Below are 19,821 nucleotides of genomic sequence, written 5' to 3' on the forward strand. Positions count from 1 at the left end.
ACACGTGTGCTGTGAGACATTGACCCAGGAGCATTTAATCGTGCCTCTATACTAAGACACGGTCCTGGCTAACAATTTTATACTGATCAAGATAAGATATTGACCAATAATTCATCAATTACGGTTGCCTGTGCGTGTTCCATATGGAGCCCAAACGTTTAAGGTGTCGATCATGCATTTTTTGGACTTTTTTTTTACTACAAATAATTCATTTTCATAAAATTATTTAAGAAAAAAAGTATTTTCAATTTTCCACCATTTTCATTAAAAAAAATAAATAAAAAAAAAATAAAAAAAAATAAATAAAACAAAAAATTGATAATGAAGACAAAGCAAATAACAATGATATCAAACAGACCTGAAAATGATGTCAAACAGACCTAATGCTAAATGAAAATAATGAAAAATTGAATATATAGGCCAAATCATTATCATATAGAATAAAGACTATGATATGACTACAAAGCTCTTTCATAGAATAAACTAGAGATTTAAAACTGCAATCTTACCATATGGTCATCAAACGGAAATCATCAGAGGCAAAATGCCTTGATACTCATCGGACGTACTTCAAACAAATGCAAGATCAAGTCACAGAGATTTAATTGTTAATTTGGAGTACTGCAAACCTCATTCCATATTACCAAGCTCTTGCCTCTGGTAGATAGCAAAATGGCCTCAGAGATATTTTCTTGCAAGGGCTCGAACTTTCGTATCAAAATGAGATGACGTAATCCGAGAGCCAGGTAGGTAAAGTGGATTCAGAAGAATCTGCAAATTTCCAACGGTATGATAAATGAACATTTTAGTAAAAAAAACTATATCAGACAAACAGGAGTTCAATTATTCACAAAGAAACTTATGTAGCATGCTCATTGCCATGAATTTTGGAAGTATGCATTTTTTTTTTTTTTTTTTGATAATTGAAATATTATTGAAAAATAGCATCTAGAAGATGCTAAAGAATACAAAAGAGTCCTCCAGAAAACACAAACTAGCCAATTACATCATCAAGGGATCTAAAAAGGTAAACAATCACACGTCCTGACACCTAACCACACAAGTCTCGCAAAAATCTATCTTCTAACCAAGAAGCAGAATGAGCAATTCCTGAAAAACATGCCAATCCTGCTCCAACCATAGCAACAGAGGGGCCAAAGCCCAAGCCTTACGACGCCGCTTCCCAACTTGGCCCCCACTCCAACTCCAAAGCATCTCCATCACCAGTTTCTGTTGCACCCACACAACTCCAAAAGTGGAAAAAACAAGCGATCACAAACGGTGAGCTACTGAACAATGAATCAGCAAATGGTCCACCGATTTCCCATCACCACAACACAGACAACACCAATTAACCAAAATATGCCCACGCCAAACCAGATTATGAAATTCTGGAAGTATGCATTAACAGCTATTTAAAGTATATTAAACTTTCTCTATTTGTTTAATAAAGAAATTTAAATTAATTTTCATAATAATTTAAACAAAAACAACCACATTTGGTCCATTAAGACAAAATCAACTTGAAGGACGTTCTAACTTCACTCTGTTCTGTGTTTAGTATTTAATTACTTGTCTGCATGTCCATCACAATGCCAATGGGCTTTCAACAGACCAAAGGAAAAAATTGTTCTAAAATGCACAGTATATGGAGCATTTAGCAACTAAGAAATGACATGTTCATATGGTACTGGAAATTGAATATAAGTTTGAAAATGATGGAAAAAGACAGGCGTGTTAGGACTTAAAATAAGTATATTTGAATTTTCTTTTTCAAGGTGGGCACGGAGATGAGGAAGATGTTGAAGCACATGTAGGGAAGCTTGAACTACCCTGTACAGCCAACAGAGTTTGCAAGGTATGCTAGCTGACATCTTTGTACAAATGTGTTCGTGAAGAGCTAAAAGTACCATATTGGTGATGGAGGAAGAGAATTGATAAGGTTATATATTGGAAAAGTAGAATCTGGGGTACTAGTAGTGTAGCAAGTCAGCACAAGATAAAAGCTTCAAAGTGCCTAAGATTGCTTCCAAGGGGAATCTATTTTTTAGCATACCCCAGCATTTTCCTTTATTTTCCTTTCCCCATATCTTCTGAAATCCAGAGAGCCACTAAACAAAATTTGGAATTGTAACTACTTAGGATGGATCTACAAAGTAAGAGTAAAATCCATGTAGAGTGAGATTCTTCTGAAATCCAAAGATACCATCTGTTTATGTACTACATTAAAAATTAAAAAAAGTACACCCACTTTAGTCCCCATTAGAAGAAGGGGGTTTAAGTATAGATTTGGTGCAAATTATGCCAAAAATTAGGTCTATACCAGTGTTACCAGAAAACACAGTTTTGGAACACACATTTTGAAACTTGTACACTTTCATTTCAAAATGATAAATTTAGTGATCCAAAGCGATTCCAATTTTTTTTTCCAATGTATTTCTTTAAAGTTTCCTAGGAGTAAAAAGATCAAATTTAATCAACTAAAATCTAAGGTGAATGAAGTTTTGACATGACAAAACATCAAAAATGGGTCATAATACTCTTAGAAATGTTTTGCTACATCATTAATTTGAAAAAAAGCCCACATTTCAATGGATGTCTTATTGTATTAAAATAAATAAATAAATAATAAAAAAACTCTAGACTAGAAGCACCTTGCATTCTTGAAGTGTAAATTATACAAGTCTACCATATTGAACTACAATTTAGAGCATGTGACATACCGCTTTCCCGTTCTCGTTCGAGGTACTAGAATGATCCATGTTTCAAGTAACATAGGTCTATATATACCCAATCTACTCTTCCCAGACTCCCATCTAATTGGGGCCTAAACAGGGACCTTTTTTCCTTTTCAGGCTCTGTTTGATTACTATTTTGAAAAAAACTACTTTTTCACTATATAAGCAACAAATATATGCAACATATATTTGCCTGTTTGGTAAGTGCTGATTTAGGTGGCACGAGAAAAGAGTCACTTTTTAAAACAAGATCCACCTTGTTTGGTAAGTGCTAAAAAAACTAGATTTTTTCCCCAATTTTTTTTTAGGGAATTTAAAAAAAAAAATTTATTTAAGTTTTTACTTTTCAATTCTTTCTCGTTCAGAAGGATCTAAAAAGTTTCTGGAAAAAAAATTAATAATAAAAATTTCACCAAAAACAAAAAAAATAAAATAATCCAAACCCCACTTGAACTTTCCCAATAACATAAACAACTTATTTATTATTCTGAAAAAGTAAAAAAAAAAAAAGAAAAATACTAAAAAAGCAATTGCCAAACCAGAATGACATACTAGACCAACTCAGTTTAAGAATTAGGTGGCACGAGAAAAAAGTCACTTTTTTAAACAAGATCCACCTTGTTTGGCAAGTGCTAAAAAAACTAGATTTTTTCCCCAATTTTTTTAGTGAACTTTTAAAAAAAAATTATTTACATTTTTACATTTCAATTCTTTCTCGTCCAAAAGGATCTAACAAGTTTCTTACAAAAATAATAATAATAATAATCCAAACCCCACCTGAACTTCCCAATCTATGAAGCACCGACACGTCCCTAGGCCTCACGTACGAGTGTCGGACACGCGTCGGACACGCAGTAGACACGTGTCCGACACTCTCTCTAACGTATCCCTTTTTTTTTTTGAAATTTCCCAGTCGGACACGCCATGGACACGCCGGGACACTCTCCAGACACGCGTGAGTGGATCGAAGAAGCCCTAACTGTTGCAGAGGAGACAGAGAAAGAGAGAAGGAGATCGATGGAGACAGAGAAAGAGAGAAACCCTAACTGTTGCAGAGGAGACAGAGAAAGAGAGAAAGAGATCGAAGGAGACAGTGAGAGAGAAAGAGATTGAGGGAGGAAGAAACCTAACCTGTCAATCGAAGAAGCTGAACCTGTCAATCAAAGAACCTGAGGTGATATTCTTCATCTTCTCCTTCTCCTTCTCTTCGTCTTCCTCTTCCTTTTTCTCTTCATTTTCTTCCTCTTCTCCTCCCTTTCGTCTCTGCTTTTCTTCTCCTCCCTTTCGTCTTTGCTTTTCTGACTCTCTCTCTCTCTCTCTCCTCTATTGTTTCTCTTTTTTATTTTTTTTTCCCTTTATATTGATCCGGTTTCTCTCTCCCTCTCTTTTTTTTTCTTCTTTTTTTTTTTATCCTTATTTTTTTTGTTAAACATAAAATTCATAAAATAAATTATTTTTATTTAAAAAAACTCATTTTTATTAAAAAAAATTAAAAAATATATGTTTATTAATTTTATTATTATTATAATTGTATAAGAATTAATGATTTTTTTTTTTATTTTAGACATATAATAAATAAATAAAAATATATATATTAAACGTGTCCCCAGCGTGTCGTGTCCCCCATTTTTTGAAAAATTGCGTGTCTGCGTGTCCGTGTCGTGTCCCGTGTCCGTGTCCGTGCTACATAGTTCCCAATAATAAAAACAACTTTTTTATTTGAAAAAGTTAAAAAGGAAAATACTAAAAAAAACAATTGCCAAACCAGAAGGATATACTAGACCAACTCAACATATTAAACTAAGCTGCAAATATCAAAAAATAAAATATTTCTAGGCAAAAACGTAAAATGATTTTTTTCCAAATGTTTTGAATTTACAAAAAATATAAAAAATAAAAAATTGTGGCGGAAAAATTGCTATAAAAAAATGTAGAAACTCAAGCTTACCTTTATATATAGCTCATGGACCTCTTGAAAGAAGCTTTTGATTCCATCATCATTACGGGAGTCATGAAGTAGCATAAGTCGTGTATGTATGACATGAATCGTTAAAGAAAATAAAGGAATAAAGCTTGCACATAATTTTAAGATCACATGTTGCCATATTAATCAAATTATTAAAAACAAAACCAAGGGGCATTGCTTAATGCAAGCATGAAGGCTTTAGGCTAGACCAGCCTCTTTGCACAAATTATGCAAAACTTATATTTTTAGGATTTGAAACCAAGCACTTTGCAAAAGTTATGCAAAGGTTAGATTTGTACATAGTCTTTACCCTCTTTCCACCCTTGATTAACAGGGCACCAAATGGGTAATGTCCTAAAAACAAAGCAGCAGTATGTTAAATGCAATGTTAATTTGAAATTAAGATATAGAAAAATAATAAGCAAACAATTTTTTTAAGAAACCCCATATAGATGCGGCAGTGGCATTATCTTTTATTTCCAAGTGGATGTATCAAAATAACCCACACCATATTTTTATATCTATATATAAATTTTGTTTATATATCATTAATTAAGTGATATTACATGACATGTAACATGCAAAAAAAATCTGAAGATTTAAAGTTGACAGAATAAACTAACGAGCGTTAAAAATACTTGAAAACACAGATGAAAACAAACGTTGAAGGCTCTTTGATTTTGGCTGAATCAAACAATTACAATAAAATTTATAGATAATCATAGAAAACTTGGTTATTTATGCGCATATATTCACAGTAGCAGTAAGAATGGAAGCAAGTTCTCGCACAGGAGGAAAAGAGGTTGCAAAGTATGGAGCGTTTTAATACATGTGAAATTTCTGAAAATAAACATCAATAAGGAAAAGAAAAAAATAATAAAATCAAGATTAATTAATGAGCCACATAACTCTAATAAATCAAGCTCTTAAACCATATGGTAACATAAAACTTTGACCTGCAGTGAGAAATGTAAACTGATAGGATCAACAATGAATCAACAAGAAATAAATTTAGGATATGACCAGCAGTAACATAGACCGAAACCACCAAATCGTTGAATCTGTCAATTGCTTTCAAGAACCTGGATAAAGAATGTGGCAGGAAAATTTAAAAGGTATTAAGATAGTGAAACAAAAAATGACAACAGAAAAATCCACTCCGGCAAAAAACCTATTTGGACACACTTGCTCTGTGTTCAATGTAAATTCAATTTTAAATGAGAGAGAAAATCACACACACACACACACAGTCAGTGCCTATGAAATCTCACATAGCACTTGTTGTCCATGCAAGGTCCTGGACAATATCCAATGCTGCATGTAATATGAACTGGTGCTGTTGTGCTGCGTCTTCTTTCTAGCATGTGTTTAGGAGTTCAGCGTGTTAGTAAACAATGCAAAGCTTTGTGAAAAGTTCATCTGGATAAACAGCTTTCTTGAAGATATTGGAGGCATTCTATAATCAGTAAATAATTGACCATGAAATAAAATGTGCAAATGTTGGCATACATGCATGCAAAATGGTTCCAAAGAGAAGAATCAAACACCAAACAGTTAACTCCGCCAGCATTTTATAGCTTGGGTTCATTCATAAGTGCTTCTATGTACTGAGTTGGATGGATGTAAGAATGACTACAAGTTATGACAAAAATTGTTGTGGGGAAGAAGTCTTGAAAATGAAATTTCAAAGGGTAATTATGATAGTTGAAGTGTAAAGTGACAAAAATTGGAGTTTGGGTTAGAAGAGAAGGATAGAGAAAGAAGAGAATACGATGAATAGGTTTCAGCCATACATTAAACCCTCCACCTTAGAGCATATTTTTATTAGAAACAACAGAATATGATAATTTAACAATAATGCCCTCATTTAAAATAACATTAAACACTAAGGCGGCAAGCCCTAAGGTCATCATGTCATCGCCACCATCATCTCCATGTGTCAAACCCACAAGGCACCACAACATCCCTGAGCGAAAATATTGGAGTTATATGCTTGGCCTAAGTAGGGTCATCTGCACCACCAAGTATAACTGCTTAGCTCACTAGAGTGGCCACCACTTTAGTGTAGCTGCCGCTCTGGTAGGCCAAAGTTCCAAGTGAATGAGTCAAAGTATGAAGAGCCTGAGGCATGGCTCGCAGCACTATGTGGCAAAGCCAAGCTCAGCTGCTCAACCATACCCACTTGGTAGTGCCATGGTTTGGTACCCCTCAGCCCGTAAGGACAAGCCTCCGTTCAACCATGATCCTTCATACCTCATTTCTATAAGGTATACCAAGGAGCAAACACAAGCATAGTTAGCCCAAGCATGCTTCCACTCAATCACTCCCATTCAGCAGCAACATAGCCTAGCCCTTGGCTTGCCTATGTCTCCCCTATGCACTCACTCCCTTGGTTGGGATCACTCACTACTTACTACTATTATGGCCATCAATTGGCATCCTAAGTTGAAAGTAAGACCTAAGCTCCATTGCTTAGGATCATTGGAGGATTGTGGATTGGAGGCTACGTGTGACAACCCCATTGTGCATAGAATTCTATATTTAATTAATTATGGAGATTTGAATTTGAATTGCCTATTATGCTGATTTAATTGAGGAATTGATGAGGATTATTGAGTCTGATTCGCATATGATTTTGTTAAAGATTTATCTCAGGATCAGAAATTGAAGGTCTTAATGGCTTAAGAAGATAAAATTGATAAGTCAAATCAATTTAATTTCATGTATTGAACCATATGGGAGTTTAATTAAATTCGATTCAGTTTATTAAAATTAAGATTTGATTAATTGAGTCCTAATTAGAATTAGTTAGACTAATTGAAGTATGTGGGGATTGATAAATTAAGACTAAGTATGGATAAGTGTGGTTTAATTAAGCTAATTGTGTAATCAAGAGTTTAGACAATCCCACTTGTATGACTAATTGTGAGCTGGTGTGTAGAGGATTATACCCCTATGTGTTGTGTTGGAACATTGTTGTTGTGTGTGTGTTGTGCTGGAAGCCTTAGGGTGTGTGCACACGTGTGTATTGCGATGAGTCATGAGGGGTGTGTGTGTGCGTGTATTATGCTGATGGCTTTATGAAATCAAGAGAGGGGGATTCATTTTGCATTGTGCTAGAGAGTTCATTGTAGAGAGAGAGAGAGCTCAACTCTAGAGATAGAAAGAGCTCAACACTTGTGTGAAATTGAAGAAGACTTGAAGAAACCAAGGGGAAATCATCTCTAATTTTTGAAGATTAAAGCTTTAGGTGAGGATTCTAAGTCTTAAATTTGTAGAAAATCCTCCATGCATCATGAATTCAGAGAGTTTTGGAATCATGTTCATGAAATTTGAAGATTTAAGCAAGTTTTTGTAAGAAAATAGGTTTTGAGCAAGAAATGGGTCACATGCATATTCATGGAAAATAATTTATAGTTTCTTGATTTTTGATTTTGGTCTTCAAGCTCTTACATGCATGAGGGTTATATCTTGCATGTTTTCAGAAATTTCATGGGTTTATGTCTTCCATTCCATATTTTGTTCATTAAAGAAAAAGAGGTTGGAAAATCTTTGCATGCATGAGATTTTAATTCAAGTTTTGGCAAATTGATGAGGTTTTGAGTACATGGTTTTTAAAAATGTCTTGTATTTGTATTCTCCAAAGTAAATCCATGTTTTTGAGCAAGCCATGCATGACCCCAAGTTTTGAAATGGAATTTGGAAGCTCAAACTTTCAGTTTTGAAACCCAGAATTTTTATAGACCACTCGAGCAACCAAAAGGTGGCTCGAGCGAACATTACGAGCTTTCAGAACTTTTGCAGTCTTTACAGACCGCTTGAGCTACCAATTGGTGGCTCAAGCGAACATTAGACCCATCCAATATTTTTGCAGAATGTGCAGTCCGCTCGAGCGACCAAGTGGTGGCTCGAGCAGTTAGGCCTTTTCAGCATGTTTGGGACAATTGCACTTTGTTCATATTTTCGTTCTCATATCTTTTCAAGCATTCCAAGGTATGGGTTAAGACTCATTGAGGGCTAATAAGCTAAACATAAGTTAATTGGTTAGAGAAGCAAAGTAAGAATTCAGTTTATTTGAGAAGAAATGATAAGAGAAGTAAGATTCGATCAAGAGAATAATATAATGTTTCGATATGTATTTGTTATGTGCTTTGTGTAGATTGGACATCTGAGGAGTAATATTCGTTCAAGTCCATTCTGAGTAATATCTCTATAAAGATATGTTCGTAAAGTATTTTGAAAATGCTTTGAAAATCATGTTTATGAAATTGAATTTTATATGAATGAATGAATGTCCCTTTTTGAAATGTATTTGTGACATTCTTTAGTGGGGCCCTTGCCTGGGGAAAACAATACCATGGCCCTTTGATTAATGGAATTACAGACATCTCTAATGTTAGACCCAAGTGGTCCCTTCGTTAGACCCGAGTGGTCCCTTCGTTAGACTCAAGTGGTCCCTTTGTTAGACCTTTATGGTCCCTTTGATTTCGGCCTTTTGGCCCCTTCTTTACTCTACTGGATGTAACCACATATGATGCTTTGATATTGAATTTTAGTATGAAAAATGCTCTGTTTGAATTCGATATGTGATTCATTTGAAAATGTATGGATTTCGATATGACAAATGTTCGATTTCAATTTGTTATATGATATTTGGAAATGCAAAATATGGCAAATGCTTTGGTTTGAAAATGATATAAGAGTCGTTTTGAAATTGAAAGACATGTTTTATATTATAATGGACTTCATTCATTAACCTCTTTATTTTGGTATTACTTACTGGGCTCTAACTTATCCCCTCTCCCTTATATATATGTAGGTGAGCAACTAGAAGATCAGCATTAGAGTTCGCCTCGGAGTCTGCCTTTTTTGTTAAGCCACCCAAGATGTGCCTCCGTGGTGAGGCATTAGATTTTGCTTTTGTCTAGCTCGCTAAGCTTCGTATTTTGTTAAAAGTCTTGTATGTGTGTGTGAGATGTATAAGATATGAATTTGTATATATATATATTAAAAGTGTGTTAAATGTTTTAAATATTTCAGTTTATCATGTATGCCCAGCTCAATGGACATTATTGTTGTTTTGCTTCTGCTTCAGGTGCCGATATTATTTAAATATTTTGAAATTTTGTCTTTGAGGCCATAGGTAATCTATGATTACTGGCCGGTCATGTCCTTAACCTCTAAGGGCGAGTTGGGGTCGTCACAAAGATCACGGGTTCATTACTTAGTACACAAGGGAAGACAACTCCTCATTAACTAGTCTTAGAGAGAAGGATGTTAACCCAAAACTAGATACCTCGAGAGAGGTATTGCTCCTATCACCTACTTCATGCCATGATTCACCTTTTGTAGTGAGGGAGGACTACATAGAGGGTGTTTGGTTGTGGAAGATTGTAGTGGGATTAACACTCCAAGGGCATGTCTGATTGGGTGGATTAGGATTATTAATCCGTGGGCCCAATTATCTCATGTTTGTTTTAACATTTTGGTTTAGGATTATTAATTCAACGGATAATTAATCCAACAAATTTGTAGGATTATTAGTAATGGGGTAGGGGTGGGATTATTAATCCAATGGATATTAATCTAATTGGATAGTGAATCCTACACTAATTTAATAGGATTATTAATACTTCACTATTAGTCTTTTGAATCAAACATGACCCAAGGGGACTAGCAATCCCCCTCATTGGTTGGACTAGCATGGAAGGAAAATACATGGGATTAGAAATCTAGTGATGGGCTTAATGGTTGAAAGACCATTATGCCCCTTGTCCTACGTCAAATAAAAGGGTAAAAGAAAGGTATATAGTTTTAACGAGCCCTAAGCATCCACTACTCAGGATCATTGGAGAATTGTGGATTGGAGGCTAAGATCACGGGTTCATTACTTAGTACCCAAGGGAAGACAACTCCACATTGACTAGTCTTAGAGAGAAGGATGTTAACCCAAAACCAGATACCTCAAGAGAGGTATTGGCCTTGTTTGGTTTGGCTCTTGAGAGACAATTTTTGAAAAAAAAAATTCAAAAGCTTGTTTGGTTGAAAATTTTTGAAAAAAAAAAAAAAATCCAAAATCACTTCTCTCTACTACACATCAATCAATTACTTCTCTCTCCTCTCATTCTCTCATATCCTACACATCAATCAATCACTTTTTCTGTTACATTTATCTATTCAACCACAAAAAAAATAAAAATAAAAATAAAAATAAAAATTAAATCGTCCCAAATTCCAAAATTATTTTCAAAACATACAATCAAACAAATTTTCAAATTTTATAAACTTTCCAAAAAAATTATTTTTCAAAATTGTTTCACAAACACAAACCAAACATGGCCATTGTACATATCACCTATTTCATGCCATGATACACCTTCTGAAGTATCATGATTGTTTGTCTTTGCAACTTCCATGATACAACCATCGGCGATAAGCCTGACTGATACCTTTGCTCTATTGAACCAAGGAGAGCTTGCCACTTGTCCTTGGTGTGCTGGCCTCTAAAGGCCTTAGAGCTTATAAACGGTAGTATCCATGCATGCAAAACAACATAACTACAACAATCACAATTTGGCTATTGTCTCCCATAGCTCAGGTGATTGAGATCTCTCATTGCCACCCTCTCTTCTTCTAAGGTTGCGTTGGTCTTCTCCTCCACCACCTCTTTCTTTTCCTGCCCAATCCCAAGCCTCCTTCCCAGCTCTCTATATCTTTTCCTCTCTCCCCTAATGCTAGACTTGCAATAATAACTCCCTTATCATACCCCCCTATGAAGCATGGACACTCCAAAATCAGTGCCATGGCGGTATCCGACACAGGGACATAGCGGGGACACGTCCGGGACACGCCAAATGGCATGTCCTTTTAATTTAATGATTTTTTTGTAGGGGAAACGGTAGAGACACGCCTGTCCATATGGGCATACGGCATGGGACCTAGCAGGGCTAATTTTTTTTTCTTTTACCTTTCTTATTTAGTGCTTTTGTGAAGAGTATTATTGGACGTTTAATGTTTTCCCATTCTCGTCTTAGTTCTTGTTATCGTTTATTATGACTTTTTTGTGAATGTATGATCCATTAATTTGTTTAAATGTAGTGATTATATTTATTGAATTAATGTTACTATGTTAATGTTTGTTAATTTTGATTTAGGATGAATGTAATATGAATTTACATAACACATAAAAATGTATAAAAATAAATAAAATAAAATTCGCCGTGTCCCCCACCGTGTCCGTGTCCCTATTTTTTGAAAATTGCCGTGTCCCGTGTCCGTATCCGTATCCATATCTGTGTCCGTGTCCGTGTCTGTACTTCATACCCCCTCCCCCTTTCCTCAACTAATCATATGGGGGGAGGTGCTTATTATGGTAAGCGGCAATCTTCGAACATTCCAAAGGTTCACAAGCGACTACCTAACATAGCTAATATCTACAACAACTACTAGATAATCAAAAATGTTTTTATTCAAAGAAGTCACTAACAACATAAAAACAGACTTGGTACAATGGTATCTCAGAATTTCCAAAATGTTATTCTTGCTACTATAAATATATGTTTCTTAAACTAAGTAAAACCATTTTGCTATAAGGCCATGCCTATGTCCCAAGCTAAAAGTAAGCAGCCTGAGGGCCATAAACCACTCTCTGCAAGCTTGAAGAGGCCTAAGCACAATAGCAAAGTGCTTTGCAAATGAATGTCAGGATACCAACCCCGAGTGTGATTAGCAATCTCTTTTTCCCCATAAGTAAATCTTCATCATCTTCCCATGTCTCACATATCCTTTGCAAAAAGTTCTAATCAGCATGATCAAGAGCATCAAATTGACTGTTGGCGAGGCAATACATACTTATGAAAAGATAAAACAAGAAATATACATATATATATAGGATGAAGCATGCATGTCACAAAGGGAAGTCACATCGCAGATAATTACAATATTAGTTTAGAAAAGCACTTTTGTGCAACACCAGTCCTGTACATCATTTAAGTTGAACAAACAAAAGGCTGAATAAACCCTTTTACTTCAAGTTTTGCATTTCCAATAAATTAAAATCCAAAAAATAAAATCACACAACCATATAGACTCATAGAAAGTAGAACCAATTATTTCTACCGTGTACACTAGTGGTGTCTCCTTAAATGTGTTCTTTACACTGTGTTTAGTTGGGAGATTTGGGAAGCGATTTGAAAAGAAAAAGAGAAAAGATATGTGAAATGTGAATAAAATATACCTATATTTCATATAGTTTCACACATCTTTTCCTTTTTTCTTTCCAAAACTCTTCTCAAATCCCCCAACCAAACAGAGGGTTAATAAATTTTTACTAATCAGAAAAAAGAAAATAGAAAGAGAGGAAAGAAAGAAAGAAAGAAAGAAAGTAAGTAAGTAGAACCACTGAAGGAATCATACTTTGAGTGCAGAGCCGACTTCAGCTTCATATATAGGAATGTCATTCCTGCTAACAATCATAAAACAAGCGGTACCAGCCATATTAGTCTTTGAAAACTGATGCGTTCCAACTGCAACAAAAGAGGGAAACAAAAGTAAAAAATCTACAAGATGAAAATCACAAGGCAACAAGAAATCAACCAAGGCTCATATTACTATCAAGCCAATGAACAAATACTAAAATGAAGTAAAATAATACATACATATATAGATTGCACATATATTTGTATATTATATCCAAAAAAATAAGAAATTTTGGAAGATTTAGTATATTTTGGTTCATGTAAATTTGGGAGGTGAGACTAATCGAGATTTCATTTCTAATTTCATCAGTTCTGTCAGGAACCTATCAGAACTCAGAAGTTAAGAGATCATTTTTTTTAAGAATTGGGCAAAGTTTGAAAAAAAGAGTCCCAATGATATCAATTGCAATGTCCATGAAAACCATTTGAGCATTGATTCTCCAATTTCAAGGCAACAGTGATATTCACCTCCAAGAACATGAATTCAAGAGAATATCTCCAGGGTTTGACTGAATTGAAATCCAACATTGCCCAAGGCAGATGGAATCCAAACCCTATGGACCCTATAAGAATATATATATACATATGTGTGTGTGTGTGTGTGAGTGTTTGCGTAGAAACAATGAAGGAGAGAGAGAGAGAGAGAGAGAGAGAGATATCGGAACCTGATTTGCTTTTCCGACGGGAGATCGTAGCAGGGGAGGAGAGAGATGAACCCCGGATCTTGCTTACAGTTACAGTGACGGGGGAAAGGAGTTTGCAAAGCCACCTAAGACGACGTCGCATGGACTTTTAATTTCCTTCCCCAAAATGACCTTGGTTAATAACAAAGACACAAAAGAATTTAGTTAGATTTATTATAAGGGAAATTAACTGGGATTTTTTGTTTTTATGAGGGCTCGGAAAGTACGAGTTCATATTAATATTGGAATTTCTGTACACTTCATTGGGTATGCTAGAGATATGGAGTTATAAATTAGTATTTTTAATTAGGGTTTTTGTTTAGTGCTAGGATCACTATATAGTGTAAGTGATTTGATTTTTGTGATGGTGTTTATTCCCATTATGGTAGGTGTCCAAGGTTGAGAGTTGTGATGGTGGTGGTTGTAAGGTAGTGGGTCATCAGGGTGGTCGCTGCAATGGTGATAATCCTAGGTTGGTAGGACAATGATGGATTAGGAAAGAGGATAATGGCGCAGCAACCAAGCTGGGCAGAAGGTGACGGATGATGAAAGGGCTTGCAGGTGACATCAACTGATGTTGATGGTAGTTGATAGGAAAATTTTATTTTCATACACCATTTTATCTTTGTGCACATCATATCTTAGTTCACACACTTATTAATTTGGTTATCTATATACTATATATTAAGGAAAATGTGGTTTGAAACTTTAAGAGCTTCAAAACTCCAATGCAATTATATTGATTTTTGGTTATTTTTCAAAAAGAAAAAATATCATTGGCTACAAAAAATTAAAATTTAAAATTATAGTCAACAAAGAATGATTAATGCTTGAAACTTCCAAAATGGGTGACCCCAACTTTAATTGATTGGTGACCACTCATTATGTATTTTTCCCCTCTCTCTATCTCATAGGTGCCCTCTCTCTCTCACTCTCTTGCGTGGGGGTCGTGGGAGTCTATAGCACTTCTGACAAAGAATTTTATTGAATCCACCTATTGTTTAGGGATTTAAATTTCAAATTACACATGATTTAAGGAATTATTTTCCATAATAAAAATATACTATATATTTTACCTAGCTAATTAATAAGAGTTTACTATAAAAAATAAAATAAAAAATAAAAAAGAAGAAGAAGCTTACACAAGAAATATTTTCATATCTACTAGAATAAATATTCTTTACACCTCTCTCTCTTTCAAAATGTTGATTGTTAAGATTTCATTGGTGTTTAAATTATTTTTTCTCTTTTTTATTTTTTGCTTTCATTCAAGCTTAATCTCCACGTCTGTCCATCCTCAGTTAGAAACAGAACAACAATAAACTAGACCCATATGTGAAGATGACCGTGGATGCCTCCTTCAAATTGTAAGATAACTACAAATAGTTGTTGGCCTAGGTGTTAAAATTATGTGTGAGATTTTTTTACATATTTGTTATTTCGAAGTCATGTAATGAATCAATGTGCCATATATAATCTTTTAAATTGTCAATATTATATACTAAAAAAAAATTAGAGTTTGTGATTGATTATAGCTCTATCATATAGATTATAAATAAAATAAAATAAAATAAAAATTGTATCTTTTATTGATTTTATATATGTAGTCCTTAAAAGTCAATAATTATATTTTGATAATTTTTAGTTTCAATTATATTCCGTGAATATTTAATTTATCAATTAGTGTGTTTCTGAAATGTAGAGTATCTATATTTATATATATAGTATTACCGAGCAAAAGAAACTTTTGAACTAAAAGATTCTAGGAATTTCAAGACATTAATATAAATTTTTTAAAGTTAAGAAATACAAGTAACATACAATTATTGGCGAATTTAACCGTATCTATAATTTTAAATTTTGAAAAAATATTTATATATATATAGAAAGTCATATAAATAAATTTAATCATAACTAAGCCACATCTAATTTGATATTTGAAAATCCTTAAAAGGAAATTCTAAATTTAAATTTAGTATTATATAATTTTTAGATTATAAAAATATTTAATTCAAAATATTATTCAATTTTTAATATTTGAAACTAAAAAATAAATATAATTTAAAACTATTGACTTATCTAACTATATCTAATTTTCAATTTCAAATTTAATAAAAACAAATGTACACAAAATGTCAAAAAATAATTTTGGCTATATTCCTTTGGATAGATAGTAATTTTTTAAGCTATTTCTAAACTATATTTAATTTTAAATTCAAAAATAAAATCCAAAGAGAATTTGAATCATATATAATTTTAAAATATTTAAATTATTTTTTAGCTATTAACAAATGTCAAGTACACATGTCATAATCTTATTGAAAAAAATATTATATTGAAAAGTTTAAAACTTTTAAGTATTAACTTCAAATTAATAAATTTGACATAAAACTTCACTTAACTACCAAAAAAAAAAATCAAAAATCAAAAATTAAAAACAATGGTCTACATCTATTGTAAGTGAAGGCCACATCTCACTAACTTCAAATTCATATCATACTCACTTTCGGAATAAAATTTTATGGTCCATTGCATTTTTTAAGCTAAAATTGAGTCCATGAGCTTGCCTAGTCTAACCTTTGATGATATGTATTTTTTATTAAGAACTTAAAATATACAATTATTGACATCAAAATAAAAACTCTCTCTTATGTGTAACTTTGATAAAAGTAAATAAAATTTAATTGATCATAAATTATTTTTACTACATATTTTAGATAAATTTTACATTATTATTTAAATGTAAAATTTAATTTTTGATTATTTATTTATACTACGCATAGTACGGGTAATATGCTAGTATATTATTATTCTCATTCCACATACCACATTTTCCAATTATAACCCTAACTTAAATCTTGTACACACACCACTTAAATAGAATTTCTACCCACCTTCAAATCAAAACCCTAATTCGTACACATTTCACTAATTTTCTCTCAATCCAATGCTTTAGTCTTCTTTCATCTCATCTCCTCGAAAAATTATTGGTTGGTCCTGGGTACCACGTGCCCATGTCTCAAGCCAATCACAAACGTTTATGTTCCTTTATATTCTCCAATCATCCAACATAAAATCGTGGACTCCATCTCCTCCACCAATCACAATGCATGTGGAGAGTCACGTGACGCTACTCTTGGAACAACCAATAACTTCTCCATCCCCTCTCAAATTTTGAGCCACGATATCATCAATGTTGTTGCCGACATACAGGTATGCCGCTAGAGCCTTGCTTGGGTTGGCCCTCCACGAAGCCCAGATCCATATATTAAAACAATAATATTGATGAATTTAATATTGATATAAATAGATCTTGATCTGATTAAATATGTATATATATAACTATGAAGATTAATGAATTTAAGTGTTATTTCAGATGATGGTGATGATGATGGGTCGTTGTGGAAACTGTGCAATTGGGTTTATTATGCTTTGTTCATTCATTACAAAAAAAAAAAAAAAAAAAAACTCTTTTAGCGACCTTTTTTTTAGTCATCAAAAGTGTAATTTTGGTTGTTGAAAGTATCCGCAACATCAACAAAATCGGTTGCTGAAGCCCTGTCACTAAATGGTTCGGCGACCAAATAAATTTTGGTCGCCTTATAAATAAATCAACGACCAAATATTTCAGTCGCCAAAAGACTAAAATTTCGTCACCAAAAATTAACATTTAGTCACTAAAAATAGCATTAAGTGGATGACATGTTAGGTTTTAGCGACATATAAATGTGTCGCTAAAAATGTCTTTCAGTGACTAAATGAATTGGTTGTTGAATGTTAAGACTTTTGGTGACCAATCAAGTTTTAGGTCGCTAAAAAACTAATTTACACAGACTTTTAGCAACGGAAATAAAGTGTCACCAAAAGTAAATTTACAACTGAAAAGCCTATCACAAAAAATTCATTATTTATAAAAAAAAAATTCAATTTCCCTATTCAGTACATAATTCATAAGCAAAATATAATTCAAATTAACGCACTTGTGCAAATCATTCAAAAGTAGTAGCATATTTAAATATAAACAAAATATCAAATCCAAAACATCTAATATAAGTATAAATCCCTTACAATCCCAAACTTCAAGCATGTAATTCTAAAAAAACTTCTAAACTTTTAAATTCATAACAAAAACCTATGACAAAATATATCCAAAAATTCAAAATGTAATCCCTTGATGCTCCTCGAACTATGTTCCATCCATTGTCAATCTGTCAAACATATGAAAAAAAAATTTCAATGTTAAAATGTTAATAATAAAGTTTTTAGTCTGAAAACATTGGTTTCACATTATAGATTAACAAATTAGGAGCAAATTTTCCTATGGTGAATTACAAGATTTCAATATACCAAAATCAAAAAGTAACACGTGATTCACCAATTAAAACTTGGCATATATTAACTAATTACAAGCAATATCCCTACATGTTCGTAAATCAATCGCACATTGTCCAACCAAATCTAGCTCAAATTATGTCATAATGGAATATTGATCAAATCCAATTTCAAGGTTCCAAAACAAGAGCAAATATAAACTGAGTAGGAGCCACCAATGGAATGAGATTTCATCCAAAGTGCTACCTTTACTTTCATGACTAAATTGAAATCAGAAGGACCTAAATCTTAAACTTGAGGTTGCTTTCACTTACATTAAGGTCAAAAAGTTGCTCAAATAAAAACTAGAATGAATATGAATAGTTTGATAGCATTATGCCCACAATCGTACTTTATTGCCGATGACATATTGTGAAAATTAGTTGTCTGATATTGCAAAAGCAAATTATGAGATGTGTGACATTTCTAGTATAGCATATAGTCTTCTTAGAAAACATAACAAGAGTTTTTAAACTTCGACAACTTCTTAGTGAAGAAACATTGGGATAATGAGATTAAAACACATCTTTGGTCCCTAGATCGTGTCCACAAAACATTACTCTCAATTTGCTTTTGTGAATTTTGTATTACAAGTTAGAAATTTTAGAATGTTTGAAAGATTCATAAAGAAAGCTTTTGTTGCATAAGTCTATTGTAACAACCCTGACCCAAGATGAACGTATACACTATGATTAAGTATGTCTAATAAGAAATTAAGATGAAATCCTGAGTTAATTACATGTGCATTGCATTGTTTGTATTTCTATCTGTCTATTGTAGAAAGATCTATTCATGCTTATGTTTTGTTCTGCGAATTGAAGGCCTTATTGGCATCTGATTACAAAATTGACTTCGGTTATGTGTTGTTTGGAATTTTTAGAATTTTATGGTAGGTTTAATTAAAATTCGATTCGGAGCGATTAAATTAGATTAATTAATGTTCTTTTGCTTAGCTATAATTAGCCACTACGAATGAAGCCTATATAAGGCCCGTATGTGCCCCCACTCACTCATTTTCCTCATTTCAACACATCTTTGAGCTTATACACACACCAAACGTGAGAGAGAGGGAGAGTGAGAAGAGGTTGTGCTCAAGCTTGAGTTGGGAGAAGATTAAAGAGAAATCAAAGGGATTGAACTCATTTTCTTGAAGAATTTGAGTCATAGGTAAGAACTCAACTCATTTATGTAACCTTGAACTCATTTTCTTGAAGAATTAAAGAGAATTAAGTTGTGTCAATTAAGAATTGAACTAAAAGTGTAGAAATTGAGCCATACCATGCATGCATGCATTTCCATTACATTTTTAAGTTTGAAATTCAAACAAATTTCACATGCATGTGTCTATCATGACTTGGTTTTGAGAATTCATCACATTTCTTACCATTTGACCTTAATAGATCATGTTTTGGAAAGTCTAAGTTCATATTAATTCATGCAAGTCATGTTCATGACATATTCATAAGTTTCAAATTGACTTTTGAACAATGGGCATGCTATTGGACCTTGATTTTACGAAATGGTTTTGAATTCAAGATGTTTTCCAAGTTCATACATGTATCTTTAAGTTTTTGGCCCAAAAAGAT

The 19,821-nt window shown here is 33.2% G+C and overlaps 1 protein-coding gene and 1 long non-coding RNA gene across 2 annotated transcripts; one reads left to right on the plus strand and one right to left on the minus strand.

The window, feature by feature from the left end:
* Positions 1-391: 391 nt before the first annotated feature.
* On the minus strand, positions 392-14,197 carry LOC114313688 (transport protein particle 20 kDa subunit). Its single transcript, XM_082907772.1, has 6 exons — positions 13,847-14,197; positions 13,120-13,229; positions 5,976-6,061; positions 5,722-5,786; positions 4,687-4,769; positions 392-771 (listed from the first exon to the last, which is right to left on the minus strand). Exons 1-6 carry the CDS (start codon positions 13,965-13,967, stop codon positions 679-681), a joined length of 558 nt encoding a protein of 185 aa, XP_082763898.1. The 5' UTR covers positions 13,968-14,197; the 3' UTR covers positions 392-678.
* On the plus strand, positions 1,038-2,063 carry LOC145812717 (uncharacterized). Its single transcript, XR_014356209.1, has 2 exons — positions 1,038-1,281; positions 1,779-2,063. It is a non-coding gene; the product is annotated as an uncharacterized LOC145812717 (long non-coding RNA).
* Positions 14,198-19,821: the final 5,624 nt, after the last annotated feature.

Source organism: Camellia sinensis, chromosome 15 (assembly GCF_055761805.1).
Source record: "Camellia sinensis isolate YWXY chromosome 15, ASM5576180v1, whole genome shotgun sequence".
NCBI classification, from domain to species: Eukaryota; Viridiplantae; Streptophyta; class Magnoliopsida; order Ericales; family Theaceae; genus Camellia; species Camellia sinensis.

Bases quoted from the DNA above. Each gene is read 5' to 3' on its own strand.
- LOC114313688 (XM_082907772.1), bottom strand. From the start codon at position 13,967: ATGCGACGTCGTCTTAGGTGGCTTTGCAAACTCCTTTCCCCCGTCACT. The intron at 13,230-13,846 runs GTTCCGATATCT...CTTTTGTTGCAG, and splicing joins CCGTCGGAAAAGCAAATCAG to TTGGAACGCATCAGTTTTCA. The intron at 6,062-13,119 runs GTATGATTCCTT...AACACATGCTAG, and splicing joins AAGTCGGCTCTGCACTCAAA to AAAGAAGACGCAGCACAACA.